A 21,131-nucleotide genomic window follows, 5' to 3' on the forward strand; every position below is an offset into this window, starting at 1 on the left:
TTCACTGGCTTCAGGGCTCCCTTCTGTTCTCTGAGCTTTGGCGCTAGTGTAGTTGAGGGGACCCGATGGGAAACCTCACAGATGGCTGCTCCCTAGCAATTTGGTAGAGTCAACTGACTTGTAAGAAATAGGAGTTCCAGTAGGAACTAAGGCTAGGTTTACAGTGTCCGTTGGGCTGCATTCTCTGTAACAGCAGAAACCCAGCGGAACGGGAAAATGGAGCCAAACTTTACCTGTCCGTTGAGTCGGATACAGTGAAGCATACAGTTAATGAAGAGTATGCCTCAGTGATTGACAATGTTTCATCAGTCTTTCAATGCATATAGAAAGCAGAGAAAACCATATTCAAAGATGAGTTGCAGTAACTGATATCAAGGAGACTTATTTAGCAAACACCAGAGTTCTCCTTTATTGTTGGAAAGGGTGGTGCTTAACTCTAGTTTAGGGAATGTATGATCTCCATAATAGAGCTGGCCAATGAGATGCTAATCATTTTGAGTTGATGCAACCTCTATATTGATTTTACATAAATGTATGCAGCTTGGAGCTGAGCCAGTTAAATGCAGCAGCTGATCTGATTGCTCCAGCTCAACACACAATGAGTACCTCATCGATCATCGCTGATAATGGGGGCTCCGCAGGTTTAATCTGCTAATCATTATGGGGAGTTACTAGAGATGGCTGATGAGGTGCAAATTGTATGCTAACAAGAACTGAGCCAAACCAGGAGGCTCGCATGATTGGCCCAGATCTGAGCTGAATACAATTTGCATTATTAGCATCTGATGGAACAAGTTATAGTTAGTGTTGCTGTAAGTTTCCGGATATAGACTGTACTTTGGGGTGTGATCATGTTCTCTGATGACAGGTGCCCTTTAACATATATATTTCTATAGAAGTTTTTGTACACACTGCAGATAACGTTCTTGGTATGAGCTGAGACCATGTGACCTCGCTGTATGTCCCAGCATGCCTTGCCCTTGTCTGGTTCCCCATCACTTCTCGCTAGGTCCTTCTGACAAAGACTCCTCCAGGGTTTGGCTGCGGAGTGACCTTCTTCCGGCCTTTCTTCTTCTCCTTGTACTCGTCTGACAGCTTCACCCCCTGGAGAGCAGAGAGAAGAGACAGTAATGATGAAAGCTGCGGAGTCGTCCCTAATGTCAGAGGGTAAGGAAGGGGGGGTAACCTGTCTGCACGCTGCATATCTGGCTGCTCTGAGGATGATGGATGGGATAATACATTATTGTTATTCATTGGCTTTATATAGTGCCAACATTTTATGTAATGCTGTCCAATACATAAGTGATAGACAACACAGTACAGGTAATAAGCAAAAATATACACAATGCCAAATACACTGGAGTGGTAGTCCCTATAATATAAGTTCACATTATTCTGGGAAGGTTGTAAAATCAAGTATGATACGCAAGGAGATAGGGCCATGCCAAAGGCTTACAATCTAGAGGGAGGGGGTGGTGACATGAAAGGAGGGGGGCTGCATCGAGAGGTTTGCAGTAGAAAGAGGGCAGTGTCAAGGTGGGGTAGGTGAGGTGAGTTTTGAGTGCTTTTTTGAAGTTGTGGAAGGAGGGGAAAAGCCTGATGGGCAGTTGGAGAGAGTTCCATAGGATGGGGGCAGCTCTAGTTAAGTCCTGTAGTCATGCATGGGAGTGTGAGATGCATGGGGTGGTTAGGAGGAGATTGTTGGAGTAGCAAATTGGGCGGCCAGGTGTGTATCTGTGTAGGTTGGGCAGGACTTGTGTATAGATTTGTAGGCATTCTCTGTACAACTACCTGACTGCAATTATTCTACAGCACCAACCTGCAGGATATAGATATGTATGTATGTAAAGAAACATCCAAAGCCTCATACACACCAAATGAAACTCGGCTAAGGCAGCCGATAATAACCGCAGCGGCCGAGAATCTAGACTGTGTATAGCGACTCCCGATACTCCATGAGTACCGATTAGAAAATAGCCCTAACACATGCCGAGTACTGATTAGAGAATAACCCTAACACATGCCGAGTACCGATGAGAGAACAGCCCTAACACACGCAGAGTACCGATTAGCGAACAGCCCTAACACACGCGGAGTACTGATTAGAGAATATCCCTCTAACACACGCCGAGTACTGATTAGAGAATAGCCCTAACACACGCCGAGTACCGATTAGAGAATAGCCCTAACACATGCCGAGTACCGATTAGAGAACAGCCCTAACACACGCCGAGTACTGATTAGAGAATAGCCCTAACACATGCGGAGTACTGATTAGAGAACAGCCCTAACACACGCCGAGTACCGATGAGAGAACAGCCCTAACACACGCCGAGTACCGATGAGAGAACAGCCCTAACACACGCCGAGTACCGATTAGAGAACAGCCCTAACACACGCAGAGTACCGATTAGAGAATAGCCCTAACACATGCCGAGTACCGATTAGAGAACAGCCCTAACACACGCCGAGTACCGATTAGAGAATAGCCATAACACACGCCGAGTACCGAAGAGAGAACAGCCCTAACACATGCCGAGTACCGATTAGAGAATAGCCCTAACACACGCCGAGTACCGATTAGAGAATAGCCCTAACACACGCCGAGTACCGATTAGAGAACAGCCCTAACACATGCCGAGTACCGATTAGAGAATAGCCCTAACACACGCCGAGTACCGATTAGAGAACAGCCCTAACACAGGCCGAGTACCGATTAGAGAATAGCCCTAACACACGGCGAGTACCGATTAGAGAATAGCCCTAACACACGGCGAGTACCGATTAGAGAACAGCCCTAACACATGCCGAGTACCGATTAGAGAATAGCCCTAACACACGCCGAGTACCGATTAGAGAACAGCCCTAACACAGGCCGAGTACCGATTAGAGAACAGCCCTAACACACGGCGAGTACCGATTAGAGAATAGCCCTAACACACGGCGAGTACCGATTAGAGAACAGCCCTAACACATGCCGAGTACCGATTAGAGAATAGCCCTAACACACGGCGAGTACCGATTAGAGAATAGCCCTAACACACGCCGAGTACCGATTAGAGAATAGCCATAACACACGCCGAGTACCGATTAGAGAATAGCCATAACACACGCCGAGTACCGATTAGAGAATAGCCATAACACACGCCGAGTACCGATTAGAGAACAGCCCTAACACACGCCGAGTACCGATTAGAGAACAGCCCTAACACATGCCGAGTACCGATTAGAGAACAGCCCTAACACACGCCGAGTACCGATTAGAGAATAGCCCTAACACACGCCGAGTACCGATTAGAGAATAGCCCTAACACACGGCGAGTACCGATAAGAGAATAGCCCTAACACACGGCGAGTACCGATTAGAGAATAGCCCTAACACACGGCGAGTACCGATTAGAGAATAGCCCTAACACATGCGGAGTACTGATTAGAGAATATCCCTCTAACACACGCCGAGTACTGATTAGAGAATAGCCCTAACACATGCGGAGTACTGATTAGAGAATATCCCTCTAACACACGCCGAGTACTGATTAGAGAATAGCCCTAACACATGCGGAGTACTGATTAGAGAACAGCCCTAACACAGGCCGAGTACCGATTAGAGAATAGCCCTAACACACGGCGAGTACCGATTAGAGAATAGCCCTAACACACGGCGAGTACCGATTAGAGAATAGCCCTAACACACGGCGAGTACCGATTAGAGAATAGCCATAACACACGCCGAGTACTGATTAGAAAACAGCCATAACACACGCCGAGTACCGATTAGAGAATAGCCCTAACACACGGCGAGTACCGATTAGAGAATAGCCATAACACACGGCGAGTACCGATTAGAGAATAGCCATAACACACGGCGAGTACCGATTAGAGAACAGCCCTAACACATGCCGAGTACCGATTAGAGAATAGCCCTAACACACGGCGAGTACCGATTAGAGAATAGCCCTAACACACGGCGAGTACCGATTAGACAATAGCCATAACACACGCCGAGTACCGATTAGAGAATAGCCATAACACACGCCGAGTACCGATTAGAGAATAGCCATAACACACGCCGAGTACCGATTAGAGAATAGCCCTAACACACGGCGAGTACCGATTAGAGAATAGCCCTAACACACGGCGAGTACCGATTAGAGAATAGCCATAACACACGCCGAGTACCGATTAGAGAATAGCCATAACACACGCCGAGTACCGATTAGAGAATAGCCATAACACACGCCGAGTACCGATTAGAGAATAGCCATAACACACGCCGAGTACCGATTAGAGAATAGCCATAACACACGCCGAGTACCGATTAGAGAATAGCCCTAACACAGGCCGAGTACCGATTAGAGAACAGCCCTAACACACGCCGAGTACCGATTAGAGAACAGCCCTAACACAGGCCGAGTACCGATTAGAGAATAGCCCTAACACACGCCGAGTACCGATTAGAGAATAGCCATAACACACGCCGAGTACCGATTAGAGAATAGCCATAACACACGCCGAGTACCGATTAGAGAATAGCCCTAACACAGGCCGAGTACTGATTAGAGAACAGCCCTAACACAGGCCGAGTACCGATTAGAGAACAGCCCTAACACATGCCGAGTACCGATTAGAGAATAGCCCTAACACACGCCGAGTACCGATTAGAGAATAACCCTAAAACAGGCCGAATACTGATTAGAGAATAACCCTAACACATGCAGAGTACCGATTAGAGAACAGCCCTAACACATGTGGAGTACCGATTAGAGCCCAAGTGTCAAACACAAGGCCTATGGGCCGAACGCGGCCCTTTTTGCCATTTTATGTGGCCCTCGAGAGCTTCCAATGTCCATTACTGTAAGTAGCAAAAGAAAGACACTGCACTGCCTTCCTGTCCGGAGGAGCACACCGGTGACAGCGTTTCTGATTGAAACATTGTCAGTTTGAGCCAAGGTGCAGAAATAATCCATGAGAGACAACCCCAACAAGATTAGCATTAGGCCCCCTCCTTGGATCCAAACCCAGCCCAACCCCTCCCCCCAGTATAACTGGTAAGACACACACTCTCTCTCTCTCCCCCCCACCCCCCCCTACAAAGCAGAACAGAACAGTGGAGCAGTGTAATATTTACCTGCTCCAGCGTTGTGTTATCTCTTCTGTTCTTCCTGGCTATCGCACATGCTCTGTGCTTCCACACCTCCTTCTCCTGATCACGTGACATGCATTGGGAGCCAGAGGTATGCAGCATAGACTGGGACAAAACTACAAATCCCATCATGCCTCTGCCTCCCCGAGTTATGCTTAGAGCTGTCAGAGTATTGCAATGCTTCATGGGACTTGTCGTTCTACCAGGGCTGGAGTGCCACGGTTAGCCATCGCTGGCATAGAGCGTTTGGCGGTCAGGAAGATCAGAGAAAACCCTAAGCAGCACCGGAGCAAGAAAATATTAAACTGCAGAAGGGAAAGACGCGGGTCTCTCGTGGTCGCTATAGTTACGCAAATTAGTTGAGACTGTTCAACAAATGTTAAATCTCACACAATTTAGCTAGCGGCCTAGACTGTGTTTAGATTTTGGTTCCTTACATGACCGAGTTTGACACTCCTGGATTAGAGAAAAGCCCTGACACACACCGAGTACTGATTACTAACATACAAAGTACTGATAAAGGTGTCCATTTACGTTATGATTTTTTCACCAAATGCTATTGTTCAATGCGATTTGAATGATTGTAACTAATCAGAAGGCAATTATCGATTGTTCACATTTAATGAATAATTCTTTCTCCAAATTGAATCATAAAATCCAACTTTCTAATCGATTTTATCCTATATAGCAATCGATCAATCAATCGTTACTTATCGATTGCCTTTGTAAACGGAAAATTGTCTACACAACTCGATCACTAAAATTGCATCGAAAGATCGCATTTGGTGAAAAAAAATTGTACTGATGGGCGCCTTTAGAGGGATCTTGTGACAAACCATTGAGAGTCGGTATTTTTAAAGAGAAACCATAACCAAGAATTGAACTTCATCGCAATCAGTAGCTGATACCCCCTTTTACATGAGAAATCTATTCCTTTTCTCAAACCGATCATCAGGGGGCTCTGTATGGCTGATATTGTGGTAAAACCCCTCCCACAGTGTGATGTCATGACCATGGTACTGACAGTTTCCTGTCTGTGAACCTCATTGCATTGTGGGAAATAACAGCTGTTTCCAAATGCCAGAAAAGCAAGCAGCATCTCCTTCCACTGACATCACTTGCCTGCAGTAAAAATGTCACCATGTGATAAATGTCAGAATGTAAATCAGATCAAAGCCTTGTTTTAAAAATGTATCCATGCTGTAATAGAAATAAATTAAAGTGTACCCAAGGCAACATGAGATAAACAGGTGTATGTACAGGCAAAACATATTAATAACCAGGCTGTTTTACTTGTTTAATTTTGCTGGCAGAAAGAGTTAATTTCTAGGCATGGAAGAGACAGCCATAAAAGTTTTCCTGGCAGAATACAACTTCTGAGGGCAGGGAGAGATAAAATACATGAACTATTGATCTTTTTCAAATTCTGGAACACTTAATAGGCTGCCACTGTTTAGAGAAATTAAAATATTCAACCTACTTTATAAATGTTTAAATAACAAAGAAAACCCTGGGATACTTAAAAAAGTAATGTTTAGGAGTAGGAGGATAAATACAATTGTTTATCGCATCAGTTTATTCTCACCTCGGGTTCACTTTAAAGGAAAACTTAAGTCAAAAAAAAAAAAATGACATTTACTCACCTGGGGCATCCCTCAGCACCCCGAAGCTGGATGGTGCCCTCGCAGCCCCGCTCCGATCGTCCTGTCCCCGCCGGCGGCTACTTCCGCTGCTATAGCGTATATATATACGCTATAGCAGCATAGAGGGTGATAGCAGCGGCTGGGAACGCGGAAAAACAGCCGCGTTCCCAGCCTGTCGGCGGCTGTCGCCGAACCGGAAGTAGCCGCCGACGGGGACAGGACGATCGGAGCGGGGCTGCGAGGGCACCATCCAGCTTCGGGGTGCTGAGGGATGCCCCAGGTGAGTAAATGTCATTTTTTTTTTTTGACTTAAGTTTTCCTTTAACACTGAATTAGAGGGAAAGCTGACTGTGTCATGTGACCTGCTCTGGCCAGACTGCTGGTTGGAGTGAGCACTTTCATGCACTGGCAGTTTTTTCTGTCATTCGTGCAGCTGGTTCAGAGACGCTTCCTTTATGTGAGGCACAATGCACAGCAGTGCCTGTTGTGTGTTCTCGGTTGGAGGTCACACAAAGCATTCTCTGTGGCAGCGGAATCTATTGATGCTGGATCTGTATCAGCACCACATTGTATTTATGCTGCCACACTCCAGCACTACGGGTCACGTCACTTCAAAGCCTTCTTCCACTTCTGATGATTAAGGTTCAGCTCCGTACATTACAAGGATTTTCACTTCACCCTAGTTCAGGGGTGTCGATCTCTAATACACAGTGGGCCAAAGTTGAAATCTGGGACCAAGTTGTGAGACAACATGTCTTCTGTCTCCCTGTGGCTTTGTCTGTCCCCTTCTGCCTCCCTGTGCCCCCATACATCCCCCTCTGCCTTTTTCTGTCACCCTTTTGTGCCTCCTACTGTCTCCCTTTGCCCCCTTTGTGTTTTTTTCTGTCCCCCACTGTGCCTCCTTCTGCCGCTTTTTGTGCCTCCTTATTTCCTCCTGTGCCTCCTTTTGTCTCCCTTTGTGCCTTAAAGAGGCACTTAAGCCAAACTTTTTTTTCAAAACTGACAGTTTGTCAAATAGAGTAGGCTGATAAAACACTTACTGCAGTTTTTTTTTCTTATGTCCCACTAATCCTCACTGACAGCCAGGCCTGTCGGCGCCTGACGGCGAATGACCCAGGATTGTAAACAGCTCAATCTTCCATTCACTCGCTGGGTCCTACTGCCGCCGCTGCCTATACTGCGCTGTGCGAGTGCCTGACTATGAGAAACGTGCGCACGCGTGCACGGCGCGGGCATACAATAGAAGCATGCACTGTAAACCTAACACATGCGAAACTCAGCCGGCCACTAAATCAAGTGTCAGCGCATGTTCCGGCTATGCCTCGGGAACAGCGCGTTACGGACACTATGCTCGTGCACTGAAATAGGCAAGGCAGTGCACGAGCGAGCGTATCTAGGAGACAGGAGACTCAGGAAGCTGACAAGCGCTGGCTGACCTGGAAATAGTTCCGGCCAGCAGCGCCATTTTGAATAAATTAAAAATAATCACCCTGCCGATAACACTGAAACTAAAGGCTCCACAGCGGCGATATCCATGTGAAATTGCAGGGCTGGGACACAGCATCAAGGTACTATATTCGTTTTGATCATAACTTTTGGCTTAAGGTTCACTTTAATCTGTCCCACATTGTGCCTCAATCTGTCGCCCTTTGTGCCCCCTTCTGCCCCCGTGTGCCTCCTTCACTCCCCCTGTGTCTCCTTCTGTCCTTTTTTGTGCCTCCTTCTGGCCCTCATGCCTTGTTCTGTCCCCCTGTACCACCCGCTGCCCCTCTGTGTACCTCCTTCTGTCCTCCTGTGCCTCCTTCTGTCCTCCTTTGTGTCTCATTCTGTACCCCATTGTGCCTCTTTTTGTTGCCCATGTGCCTCCTTCTGTTCCCTTGTGCCTCCTTAGGTCCTCCTTTGTGACTTCTTCTGACCCTCATGCCTCCTTCTGTCCCCCTGTGCCTTCCTGTCACCCTGTGTGCCATATTTAGTCCCCCTTTGTGCCTCATGAAAGTGGAGCCCTGCCTATGTGTATTTTCTGGTGAAACACTGCCCGCATTGTGTAATTTCTGGTGAAACACTGCCGCATTATGATTATTTTCGGGTTAACCGCTGCTGCAATACGATTATTTTTGGGTTACACGCTGCTGCAATATGATTATTTTCTGGTGAAACGCTTCCGCAATACGTGTATTTTCTGATGTAACGCTGCCGCATTACGATTATTTTCTAGTGAAACGCTGCCGCATTACGATTATTTTTTTTTGGGGGGCGCCACAGGTTTTCTCGCCTGGAGTGACAAAATGGCTAGAGGCACCGCTGGACGCCCCGGTACTCTGGTCATGTCGCGCCACAGCAATGGGAGCACGACGGGGGAGCTTGCGTGACCGGGCCACACATGTATGACGAAGCGCGATTCAGCCACAGTACCATGCCATGCAGCGGGGGACAGGAGTGGTGCGGGGAGACGGCGAGGGACTGAATGGCCTCAAGGGGGCTGGAGGAAGCCCCAGGTAAGTATAAAACCTGAACCTACTTTCATATTAGGTACACTTTAAATAACTAGCTTGCTAAGATGAGAATTGTAAAGACACATCTCTCAAACAATTCCAGGGACGTCCTCTTACATAGTTAGTATAAATAAATCAGCCTGGCTCCTCTCCATGCCCCCAGTCACTAGGCTGAGAGCATACAGAGAGTGTGATTGGTGGGGCTGCCAGGACGGCCCGCCCCACCTCCACTGATAAGTGTAGCGATGCATAATCATTGTTAGCACAGCGGTGAGGTGGCAGAGTTGCCCTTGAAACGCACTCACAGTGGGCCGCGGAGGCGCCTTCATCTGCTCCAGGCAGCTGTTCAGCTGTGAGATCTGTACTCTGTATTCATCCAGCTGGATCTCCATCTTCTCCCGGCGTAACCGCTCGTACTCCAGCTGGGCCTCCAAGTCTCTGATCATTCTGCAGGGAAAGTCACACATCAGACACAGCACAATCCGGCATCACTTCCTGGCAGACAGTAATGTAAAGGGGAACTATTCTTCTGCTTTATATATCCCAATCCCCACACCCAGCCTATCCCTTCACTAGAGACCAGTGACATCACTGAGAATGCAGCCTATCCCTTCACTAGAGACCAGTGACGTCACTGAGAATGCAGCCTATCCATTCACTAGAGACCAGTGACATCACTGAGGATGCAGCCTATCCTTTCACTAGAGACCAGTGACATCACTGAGAATGCAGCCTATCCATTCACTAGAGACCAGTGACGTCACTGAGAATTCAGCCTATCCATTCACTAGAGACCAGTGACGTCACTGAGAATGCAGCTTATCCATTCACTAGAGACCAGTGACATCACTGAGAATGCAGCCTATCCATTCACTAGAGACCAGTGACATCACTGAGAATGCAGCCTATCCTTTCACTAGAGACCAGTGACATCACTGAAAATGCAGCCTATCCATCCACTAGAGACCAGTGACATCACTGAGGATGCAGCCTATCCATTCACTAGAGACCAGTGATATCACTGAGGATGCAGCCTATCCATTCACTAGAGACCAGTGACACCACTGAGGATGCAGCCTATCCATTCACTAGAGACCAGTGACATCACTGAGAATGTAGCCTATCCGTTTACTACAGACCACTGACATCATTGAGAATGCAGCCTATCCATTCGCTAGAGACCAGTGACACCACTGAGAATGCAGCCTATCCATTCACTAAAGGCCAGTGACATCACTGAAAATGCATCCTATACATTCACTATAGGCTAGTGATTCTGAAATAACGCTACGGTGTGTATTTTTCACTATGAGCTAATAAAATAAATGTATTTTTAATGGTAAAAATCAATCTTATTGGCTTAGGGTACATATATTCCCTTTCACCAATTAGTGCTGCAGCAGATAGTGCCGGAGGTTTTGCACTGGAGCAAGCCCCACCCTGCACAGCTGTGCTTCAGATACACGACTTATATCCATGTCCTCGTGGCTTAGATTAAGTCACAGAGTAGATATACTGTAGTGGTGGAAAAGGTGGTTAAATTTGCGATAGTTTGAAATTTTGCATCATGACTTTGCATCGCCATTGCAAATTTTGCAGCAAAATTACTACTATGCGAAATTTGAGCTCATCACTAATAAGCACATGGGCTGGTGATAAGAAAGGGCACATTTACCGCTCAGATTCCTTCTGCTCCCTCTTCTTCTGAGCTTCCTCCTCCAGGATGCCTCCAAGGTGCTTATAATTGCTTTTTGCAATCTCCAGTTGATTCTCCAGTTCCTTCATCTTTTTGAATGCTCTCACTGCAAGAAAGAGGATGATCATGGCAATGGGCACTGACATAACTTAACACTGTAACCCCCATCACCTCAATCAGGCCTAGGCTGCATCTCATAGTCATTTGTCTACAGATTCTGGCTGGAGGACTGGCTCACTTATTATGTCACTACAGGGAGTCCCTGACGTACGAAGGACATGCCGACCTGTTTCAATATCATCCCGCTGCGTCGGGGGACTCCCTGTCCTGTGGGCCTGCCACAGCACCTATCTCACCTGCCCCAGCAATGAGTGACCTCTCACCCTCACTTCTCTTGGATATCGCGTGTAATTACAAGGAGAAGCTGATGGCAGGGGGAGCTTTTTAGGGTGAGAGGAGGTCGTTCATCGCTGCAGGCGCCTCCGGAGCAGGTGAGAGAACCGCTGCTGTTTGCTACCACTGCACACACTCTGTACCGCACTGGGCTGGGGGAGCCCAGGAGTTGAGTGGGGACAGAACAAGGAACCAAGGAAGACAGAAGGAGGCATACAATGTATATGAAACTTGCACGCTATCCTGAATAACCTGCATTTCATTGACTGCAGTGTGGGTTTGATGAGAGGGTGGGTTGACAATGACCTTGGGTGACTATATAAATTACCTTGGGTGAGTATGTAAGATTCTTGGGTGAGCAAGTAAGGACCTTGGGTGGGTACTGTATGTAAGGACCTTGAGTATGTAACGACCTTGGGTAAGTATGTAATGACTGTGGGCGAGTTTGTGACTTTGGGAGAGTATGTAATGACCTTGGGTGAGTATGTGACCTTGAGAGAGTATGTAATGACCTTGGGTGAGTATGTAAGGACCTTGGGTGAGTATGAAAGGACATGGGTGAGTATGAAAGGACATGGGTGAGTATGTAAGGACCTTGGGTGAGTATGTAAGGACCTTGGGTGAGTATGTAAGGACCTTGGGTGAGTATGTAAGGACCTTGGGTGAGTATGTAAGGACCTTGGGTGAGTATGTAAGGACCTTGGGTGAGTATGTAAGGACCTTGGGTGAGTATGTAAGGACCTTGGGTGAGTGTGAAAGGACCGTGGGTAGTATAAGAACTGATATAATCATTTTATTGCCCACATTAGTACAGAGCAAACAGAAAGCTTTCAACGGTGGTGGGGGAGCGGGTGATTGTACACTGTGCTTCAAAGAGTTTAGAGAAGTCACAGCTGCTATCTTCACACCTTCCCCTGGATAAATAATGGGCAGCTAGAAGGGGAGGGACATGGCAGATCCTATAGCTTTTAGAAACCAGGAAATAAAAAGCGGTGCTTGGTTCCCTTTCAGAACAGTAAAGGAGGCCGGGCATATACTGACAGACGTGTGGAAGTGAGACGTACTGCGTGCCTGCTTCTTCTCTGCTGAAGTCAGGTTCAGGTCATCTTGCTGGTCTGTGCTTCCCTCTACTCCGTGTCTATCAAAGAACAATGGATCATCCTCACTTAATTCTTCATCAGAGTCCTCTTCCATTCCACCACTCAGGAGCTTGACGGCCGCTAGCTGAGCAAATCTGGAACCAACATAGAAAACAGTCGCTATGATCATCTATTTACACATTCATACTGTCAGCCATGCACTCCAATCGCTGACAAGATCCACAGCGTATACAGCCAATAGCATCACTCACAGAAGGCTCTGAGTCAGAAACAGCAAACGCTCTAACGTCCACATTGGATAGAAATGAATGATGCAAGGATTACGGGGGCCGGGGGGGGGGGGGGGGGGATGGGGAGAGGATCCAGCATGAGCACACCTCTGTTGCTTAGCTAGCTTTTTCTGTGCTCAGGTATACTTTAAAGTGAACCTTAACCCTTTGGGGACCGCCTGCCTAACCCCTCTTAAAGAGACACTGAAGTGAAAAAAAAAATTATGATGATATTATGATTTGTATGTGTAGTACAGCTAAGAAGTAAAACATTAAGATCAGATACATCAGTCTAATTGTTTCCAGTACAGGAAGAGTTAAGAAACTCTAGTTGTTATATCTATGCAAAAAAGCAATTAAGCTCTGCGACTTTCAAAGTCGTGGAGAGGGCTGTTATCTGACTTTTATTATCTCAAGTGTTATTGGACTATTTACTTTTTCTCTGCCAGAGGAGAGGTCATTAGTTCACAGACTGCTCTGAAAGAATCATTTTGAATGAAGAGTGTTGTGTAATCTGCACATATTATAGAATGATGCAATGTTAGAAAAAACACTATATACCTGAAAATAAAAATATGAGAATATTTTCTTTGCTGCTAAACTTCTAGTAATTATTCATAGTACACAACCAATTCATTATATCATATATTTTTTCGCTTCAGTGTCTCTTTAACGACCAGTGTATTTTACATGCGGGGGGCGCATTTGGGGGGGGGGGTCAGAGATCCGGATCCCCAGTATAGTTAGCTGGGCATAGTGTCCCCAGTGTAGCCAGGTGTCCCCCATATTGCCAGCAGCCTTTACTCACCTCCCAGGCTCCAGCGTTGAGCAGCTCTAGCCCCCTCTGCTCTGGCCGGAATCCTCGCTCTGCCATTAAGTTCCAAGTTGCGACTTGATGACATCATCAAGCCAGGACCGACACTTAAGGCAGAGAGAGTGGGGATGCCGGCCAGAGCGGAGGGGAGGGACGATCGCCGGGGGAACGTCAGAAAGGTGAGTGTATCCTCTTCTTCCTCTCAGACCTCCGCTGCTATAATAGTGATCACTATGATCAGCCAGCGATCATAGTGATCACGTGATCAGGAGCCAATCACTGAGGGGAGATGTCAGCTGTCATATGACAGCTTAATCACCCCTCTCGGGTGTGCATGATCGCGTCGGGAATGAAAATGGCAGGTGGCGTAAATCCTACACAGCATCAGCCTAGGGCAGCCACAAGTGCGGCGTCGGATTTACTACACGTGGCCCCCAAAATGTTAAAGAATACCTATAAGGAAAACAAATGCCCCTGAGGGGTACTTCCCTCGGGAGGGGGAATCCTCTGGATCCTAATGAGGATTCTCCCATCTTTCTCGGCCAGCCCGAGGAGATCTTCGAGGGTCCCAGTGCTGGATTCCCTCTACTGCAGAGGACGGGGGAAGCCTTCTTAGGATCCAGAGGCTTCCCCCCTCCTTCTTCTCAGGTACACTTTGCCAGAACAGTGGAAAGCATATAAATATCTATGATTTATACCTTTTCTTCCATTTCTCTGCCTGAAAGAGGTAATATTCAGGTATTCAACTGACAGTTTTTCTCCAGTCGGTTCCCAGTTGGACTATCGCATCCCTCACTGATAACGAATTACAGACATAAAACACTAAAGGTGCCAATACATTTGCCCGATTTACCGCTGATAGACAGCAGATTCGATCACAGTGATCGAATCTGCTGTGAAATTGATGCGCAAACGCTGACCGTTCAACCGATTTCCGCCCAAAAACGATCTATCCCGTCGATCTGTCTGCACGGAAAATTTTGCTCCATCGCCGGCGGGTCAGGAGCTCATCGATAGCGGCGTTCGAATGTCCGACGAACGACACTTGCGGCAATACATTGCCTGTTCCACCGGCACGTGTCCCCGCTGTCCCGGCGGTCTCTTCTCCGCGCTGGGCTACAGCTGGCTTCACTGACTTCCTGTCGGGGGAAGTTTAAACAGTAGAGTGCCCTCTACTGTTTAAACTTCCCCCGACCGGAAATAAAGTGAAGCTGAAGCCCAGAGCGGAGAAGAGACAGCGGACACCGGGGGACTTGCGCCGGCCGGATCAGGTAATGTATGCTGGGGACGGTCGCGGCAGCTCCACAGATTGCGAATCGGTGTCATAGTGAAATTGATTCACAATCTGTTTGCAGTGTAGGCAGCCAATAGATACCTCTTTGATCAGATTCGATCAAAGAAGGATCTATCTGCTGGTCGATCTAGTGGCATAATCGACCAGTGTATGGCTTCTGGGAGCAGGGGAAGATATATAAAAGTTCAATCGTTCATAAAGTATATTTTAGCTCTATGAGACATGGGACAGACTATTTCATTGAGCCGAGGAAAAACAATAAATCTACTTTTTTAAAATCTTAAAACATATAATTTTCTGAAGTTGATAATATTTTAAAAAAATAACATTCAATTAAAACATTTTTAAATTACAAGTGGCAGTTTGCTCATATCAGCGTATAACCTGTGCAAGTGAAGCACAATAGGAACAGTCAAAATTAGAAAGAAACTCCCCTCCCTTCCACCCATTCTGCAAAAAGCATTTGTCTCTAAACTTCCCTTCACGTGTATATCCAGCAGCAAAGGATGAAGATGGATCAAGCAAGGTACTATCCTCCGCTGCCCCATAGTCTTTTAGGTAAGCCTGAGGTGGAAGAGTGGTAAGAGAAGGTGGCAGCTGGGCCCCTTGATTTCCAATAGGCCCCAGGCAGTTTCCTAGGTTGCCTTGTGAATAATTGTGCTCGGATGTCCAGTGATGTTTTTGCAGATTTAGTAGGAGTGAAATGGGATTCCTCTTTCATCTATTATATGTGTTATTTCAATCAAACGTCATATTAACTTTTTCTTAAGGCACGAGTTCAGTTATTGTTTTATGTGCATTTGGCAGAACACTACGTTATATTATTAATGCGTTTTGGTAGAACATTCTTTAACTACATCCGTCCCGGCAGTCTCTGGCCCCTTAAGGACCAAAAACTGCTGGTATCGTAAAACACCACCTCCTGACGAATGGCCGCATATACCCGCCAGTCACACCACTCTCTATCCACCACAGGTCCCTCTCTCTGCCCTCTCTACGACGGCAGAGCTCTGTGCGACGGGCAGGGGCCACTTTCATTGGCCTTTGACCCTGTCAATCAATGTAAGCCAATGGGATTGGCTTACAGTGATGATAGGGCCAGGAGCCAAAGAAAACGGCTCCTGACCGACTCACAGAGCTCTGCCATCATACTGACAAGTGGGCAAGTGGCGGGGGGGGGGGGGGGGTTTGGGGGCAGCGGGATCGCGCGGCAATGATTGTTGAAATCTATGTCCTGTGAGAGCCGCGCAGCTACAAGCAGGACATAGATTTCAACCTTACTGTCCTGGGAAGCAGTTAATGTATTAAAAATGTTTTGTAATAACACTGCTGTTTCTGCAAAGTAAGAGGAAAATACATATCTGCAGCAACTGATAGAACTTTATCAATCTCCAGTTGCCTGCTCACAGATCTCCTCCCACCTTTCATTCCAAAACCATGCGTCATGATAGGCTTTCAGTCAGCAAGGGGGGCGTGGCTTCAGCTGACTAACCAATCACCTTACTTAGGAGACTAAAGGTGAAGTATTGTAGACTGACTGGGTGTAAAGCAGACAGTGGAGATCACTGGGGATCTGTAATTTTTTTTATTTTTATTAAGAACTACTACATTTTTCAGAAAACCTGAAGCGAAAAAAACAACAACTTATATTGTATGTGTAGTACAGATAATGAATAGAACATTAGTAGCAAAGGAAAAAAAAATATTTTCCGTTATATAGCTTTTTTTAAATATTTTTTCATAACATTGCATCATTCTGAGGTATTTGCATTTTACAAACCACACTCTATATTTTAAGCTATAAAACAAAACAGAAATAATGAATCTTTGAACTCTCCTGCAGTAAAACCTTATCTCTAGCTGTTTCACTCTGTTTTTGTTTAAGTGCTTCAGAAAACAAGTCTGTAAAAGAAGCTCTTTTGCATACATAACAACTGAAGTTTTTTAGCTCTTTTTGTACTGGAAAACAACATGAGACTCTTTTCCTTGCTACTAAAGTTCTACTACTTAGCTGTACTGCACATTCATTATTGCATACGTTTATTTTCGCTTCAGGTTTAGTGCTGAAAATGTACACAAGGACACGATTACATTACCGCTTGGCGACATCCTTGGGGGTCTCTCCGGCCTCGTTAGTGATGTTGTAGTCGGCCCCCATCTCCAGCAGCCACTGCAGACACTCAATTCGGCCCTGGCCTGCAGCTGAGAACAGCACAACTATTACACCACCGACTCTATAATCTACAGCTTTTTAATGTTTTTTTTTTTTTTTTTACATATTTTAAGCATTCATGCAACATTGTAAGCTTAAAGAGAAACTGTAACCAAGAATTGAACTTTATCCCAATCAGTAGCTTATACCCCCTTTTACATGAGAAATCTATTCCTTTTCACAAACGGATCATCAGGAGGCTCGGTATGACTGATATTGTGGTGAAACCCCTCCCACAGGAAACTCTGAGGACCATGGTCCTGGCAGTTTCCTGTCTGTGAATCTTGTTGCATTGTGGGAAATAGCTGTTTATAGCTGTTTCCAACTGCCAAAACAGCAAGCAGCAGCTACATCACCTGCCAGCAGTAAAAATGTCACCATGTGATGAATGTCATAATGTAAATCAGGGAGAATAACGATTTTACAATGGGCAAACACTGACTAAATTATTTATACACAATTATGGTAAAAATGAAGCACTTTTTTTTATTACATTATTTTTCACTGGAGTTCCTCTGTAAAGTGGAATAAAACTCTGACATAACATTCAATACAAATGTGTTTTCCTGCTTTTTGTTACCCATACAGCTATCATATTAGCTGTTGTGCACAAGTAATATTGTCTGTCTACAAATTCCCAAAGTACAGTTTATTTGCTCTGAAAGCTGCCATTGCATTTTATTGCATAGCTGCTGTATTCATATATTAAAATCTAGTGATCACTTCTCAGCTCTTTCTGCTTCTTAGCTCAGTTTGCTAATGTTTACTAACTGTATCCGACAAAGGAATGTAAACAAAAGATTTGGTGACAGCCAGTGGAAACAACTTTAGTTAAAGTGTAACTGAGATGGGTATACTAAAAGATTTTATACTTAGGTGGGGCTTCCTCCAGCCCCGTGAGCACCGATGTGCGGCCCCTCCGCACATGCGCAGAAGAGCACGAATGGTGCGGCTGAGCCAGTTACTGGGACCGATACAAGGCGACAGAGCCACTCAGGAGGACAGCGAGGGACGCATCGGTGCTCATGGGGCTGGAGGAAGCCCCGGGTAGTATCATATCTTTTAGTGTGCCCATCTAAGGTTTACTGAGGACAAGGACAACTGTAGTGAGAAGAATATGGAGGCTGCCATATTGTTTTTCCTTTTAACTACTTGCCGACAGCTCCACGCCAATTGGCGTGAGCAGTGCGGCAGCCCCAGGACCACTGCACGCCGATTGGCGTGAACGGCCGTCTATGGGGCTATGGGAGATCGCGCGCAGGCTGTGCCCCGCCTTTTCTGGAGACTGTTTCGCCGTCTAATTACTTTGTACAGCCCTACGATCTGCAGCAGCGCTGTACTGGGGACAGTCATGTGACACGGATGCCCCCCTGGCCCACAGGAGAGCAATCGGCTCTCATAGGCTGAAACCTATGACAGACGATCACGTGATTGGCTGGGTGGGGGGAGGGAAGGACGGGAATGGTAAAAAAAAAAATAAAAAAAAAATTGTAAAATTGAATTAAAAATAAATAACAAATATTTATAAAAAAAACAAAACAAAACAATGTGGGGGCGATCAGACTCTCTGTTGGTGGGGGGAAAAGGAGGGGGGATCACTTATGTGCTGTGTTGTGCAGCCCTGCAGCTTTGCCTTAAAGCTGCAGTGGCCCAATTAAGTAAAAATGGCCTGGTCACTAGGGGGGGGGGGGGGGTGTTTAACACCGCAGTCCTCAAGTGGTTAAGCAGTGTCAGTTGCCTGGCAGCCCTGCTGATCTATTTGTCTTCAGTAGTGTCTGAATAACACCAGAAACAAGCATGCAGCTAATCTTATCAGATCTGACAATAATGTCAGAGACACCTGATCTGCTGCATCCTTGTTCAGGGTCTATAGCTAAAAGTATAAGTGGCTGAGGATCAGAAGGATAGCCAAGCAACTAGCATTGTTTAAAAGGAAATAAATATGGCAGCCTCCATATCCCTCTCACTATAGTTGCCCTTTAAAGGAGGAAGAAAAAAGTGGGTATAATTTATGACTCAGGACTACACCCTTCACAGGAGCTGGACGAAAGTTCACTTTCAAACCAGTCCGTGCAGCTGCTAAGGTCACTAGTGACTCTCAGCTAGATTACCAGCCACTGAAACGTATCTGCAGTCTGAGCTGTTGACACAGTGGCAAAAATATATTGCTTATCAGGTATAAATTACTACTTACAAACTGCAATTTATTGCAATGAAGTAGACAAAAGAGTAGATCTGGGCATCGGCCAAGCTTCAAAGGCACATCCATGCTTTAGGTCTTCCCCAGTAAAAGACAAACAGCGCAGCGTAGATGGCCTGACAGCTGTTTCACACGTACTCCAGACTTCATCAGAGACCACAAAATAAGAGTCATTTTGTGGCGTCTGACAAAGCGGGTACTATCCACGAAACGGCTGTCTGGCCATCTACACTGTGCTCTTTAAATAGATTCTTTTCATGAAATAAGGCGGTGATGTGCTTTTGAAGCTTGGCTGGTGCCCAGATCTACTCTTTTGTCTACTTTATTAAAAACATTTTATTAAATTGAAGCACTTGATCTACTGGAGGCGGAGCCACACACTGGAACCCCCGGTTGGCTGCCTAATCGGGGGTCTTGTGCCGATCACCCGTCTCTTCTTTGTTGGGGTGAAATTGCAATGTATAGCCATAAGTCTTGCATTGTAGGTTGCCACAATTGCAATTCTGAAGCCAACTACACATAGATAGTATGAGAGGCCTGTGCTGTGGTTTTTAGTAAGCAGGGGATAATATTTACATACACCATCCCTGTCTACATGAGCCAGACCATTAGCTTTACCTTTGTGCAGCGGTGTGGCGCCTCTGTCATCCCGTTCATTGATGTTGATTATTCCACTTTCCACGAGTTTACGCAAAGTCACCAAATCACCTTTAAAGGCAGCGACGTGAGCAGGGAACGCCAGATCTGAAAAAACCCACACATCAATGTTACACCATGTGTTAATACTGGATTGGTCTCCCAGCATGCACCTGGGTCAGTAGCTTCCTGTAGGCATTATCATGTGACCACTGCCCAGGGGAAAACAAAACCCTAACAGAAAAACAGTAAAGCTCAGTCCCTGTGCCAAGTGATAGCTATGCCATAAAGAGAAAGAAAAAATAGAAACATGAGTGGAGGTGAGGAACAATAGGGGGCCTGCATTTTTCTCAGCTTGTTAGTTTGTACAGTTAAATTCCTACACTCGGAGGGAGTTAGTAAACAAGCAGTGTGTGCAGTACCGAGACACACAGGGTCATGTGACACACAAGCAGTGTGCGCAGTACTCAGACACACAGGGTCATGTGACACAAGCAGTGTGTGCAGTACCCAGACACACAGGGTCATGTGACACAAGCAGTGTGTGCAGCACCCAGACACACAGGGTCATGTGACACAAGCAGTGTGTGCAGTACCCAGACACACAGGGTCATGTGACACATAAGCAGCGTGCGCAGCACCCAGACACACAGGGTCATGTGACACACAAGCAGCGTGCACAGCACCCAGGCACACAGGGTCATGTGACACAAGCAGTGTGTGCAGTACCCAGACACACAGAGTCATGTGACACACAAGCAGTGTGTGCAGCACCCAGACACACAGGGTCATGTGACACAAGCAGTGTGTGCAGTACCCAGACACACAGAGTCATGTGACACACAAGCAGTGTGTGCAGCACCCAGACACACAGGGTCATGTGACACACAAGCAGTGTGTGCAGCACCCAGACACACAGGGTCATGTGACACAAGCAATGTGTGCAGTACCCAGACACACAGGGTCATGTGACACAAGCAGTGTGTGCAGCACCCAGCCACACAGTGTCATGTGACACAAGCAGTGTGTGCAGCACTCAGACACACAGGGTCATGTAACACAAGCAGTGTGTGCAGCACCCAGACACACAGGGTCATGTAACACAAGCAGTGTGTGCAGCACCCAGACACACAGGGTCATGTGACACAAGCAGTGTGTGCAGTACTCAGACACACAGGGTCATGTAACACAAGCAGTGTGAGCAGCACCCAGACACACAGGGTCATGTAACACAAGCAG

At 46.5% G+C, this 21,131-nt stretch overlaps 1 protein-coding gene across 1 annotated transcript in view; it reads right to left on the bottom strand.

Moving 5' to 3' along the window:
* Window positions 1-381: 381 nt before the first annotated feature.
* The window catches only part of ANKRD42 (ankyrin repeat domain 42), a 49,431-nt gene continuing 28,681 nt past the window's right edge, over window positions 382-21,131 (bottom strand). The window contains exons 7-12 of the mRNA XM_068264736.1: window positions 19,875-20,000; window positions 16,941-17,046; window positions 12,432-12,601; window positions 10,954-11,080; window positions 9,584-9,725; window positions 382-1,104 (exon numbers count right to left, since the gene is read on the bottom strand). Coding sequence (XP_068120837.1) covers window positions 1,006-1,104; window positions 9,584-9,725; window positions 10,954-11,080; window positions 12,432-12,601; window positions 16,941-17,046; window positions 19,875-20,000 — 770 coding nt within the window. The 3' untranslated portion in view covers window positions 382-1,005. The remainder of the gene's footprint in view (window positions 1,105-9,583; window positions 9,726-10,953; window positions 11,081-12,431; window positions 12,602-16,940; window positions 17,047-19,874; window positions 20,001-21,131) is intronic.

This window comes from Hyperolius riggenbachi, chromosome 2 (genome assembly GCF_040937935.1).
Source record: "Hyperolius riggenbachi isolate aHypRig1 chromosome 2, aHypRig1.pri, whole genome shotgun sequence".
NCBI classification, from domain to species: domain Eukaryota; kingdom Metazoa; phylum Chordata; class Amphibia; order Anura; family Hyperoliidae; genus Hyperolius; species Hyperolius riggenbachi.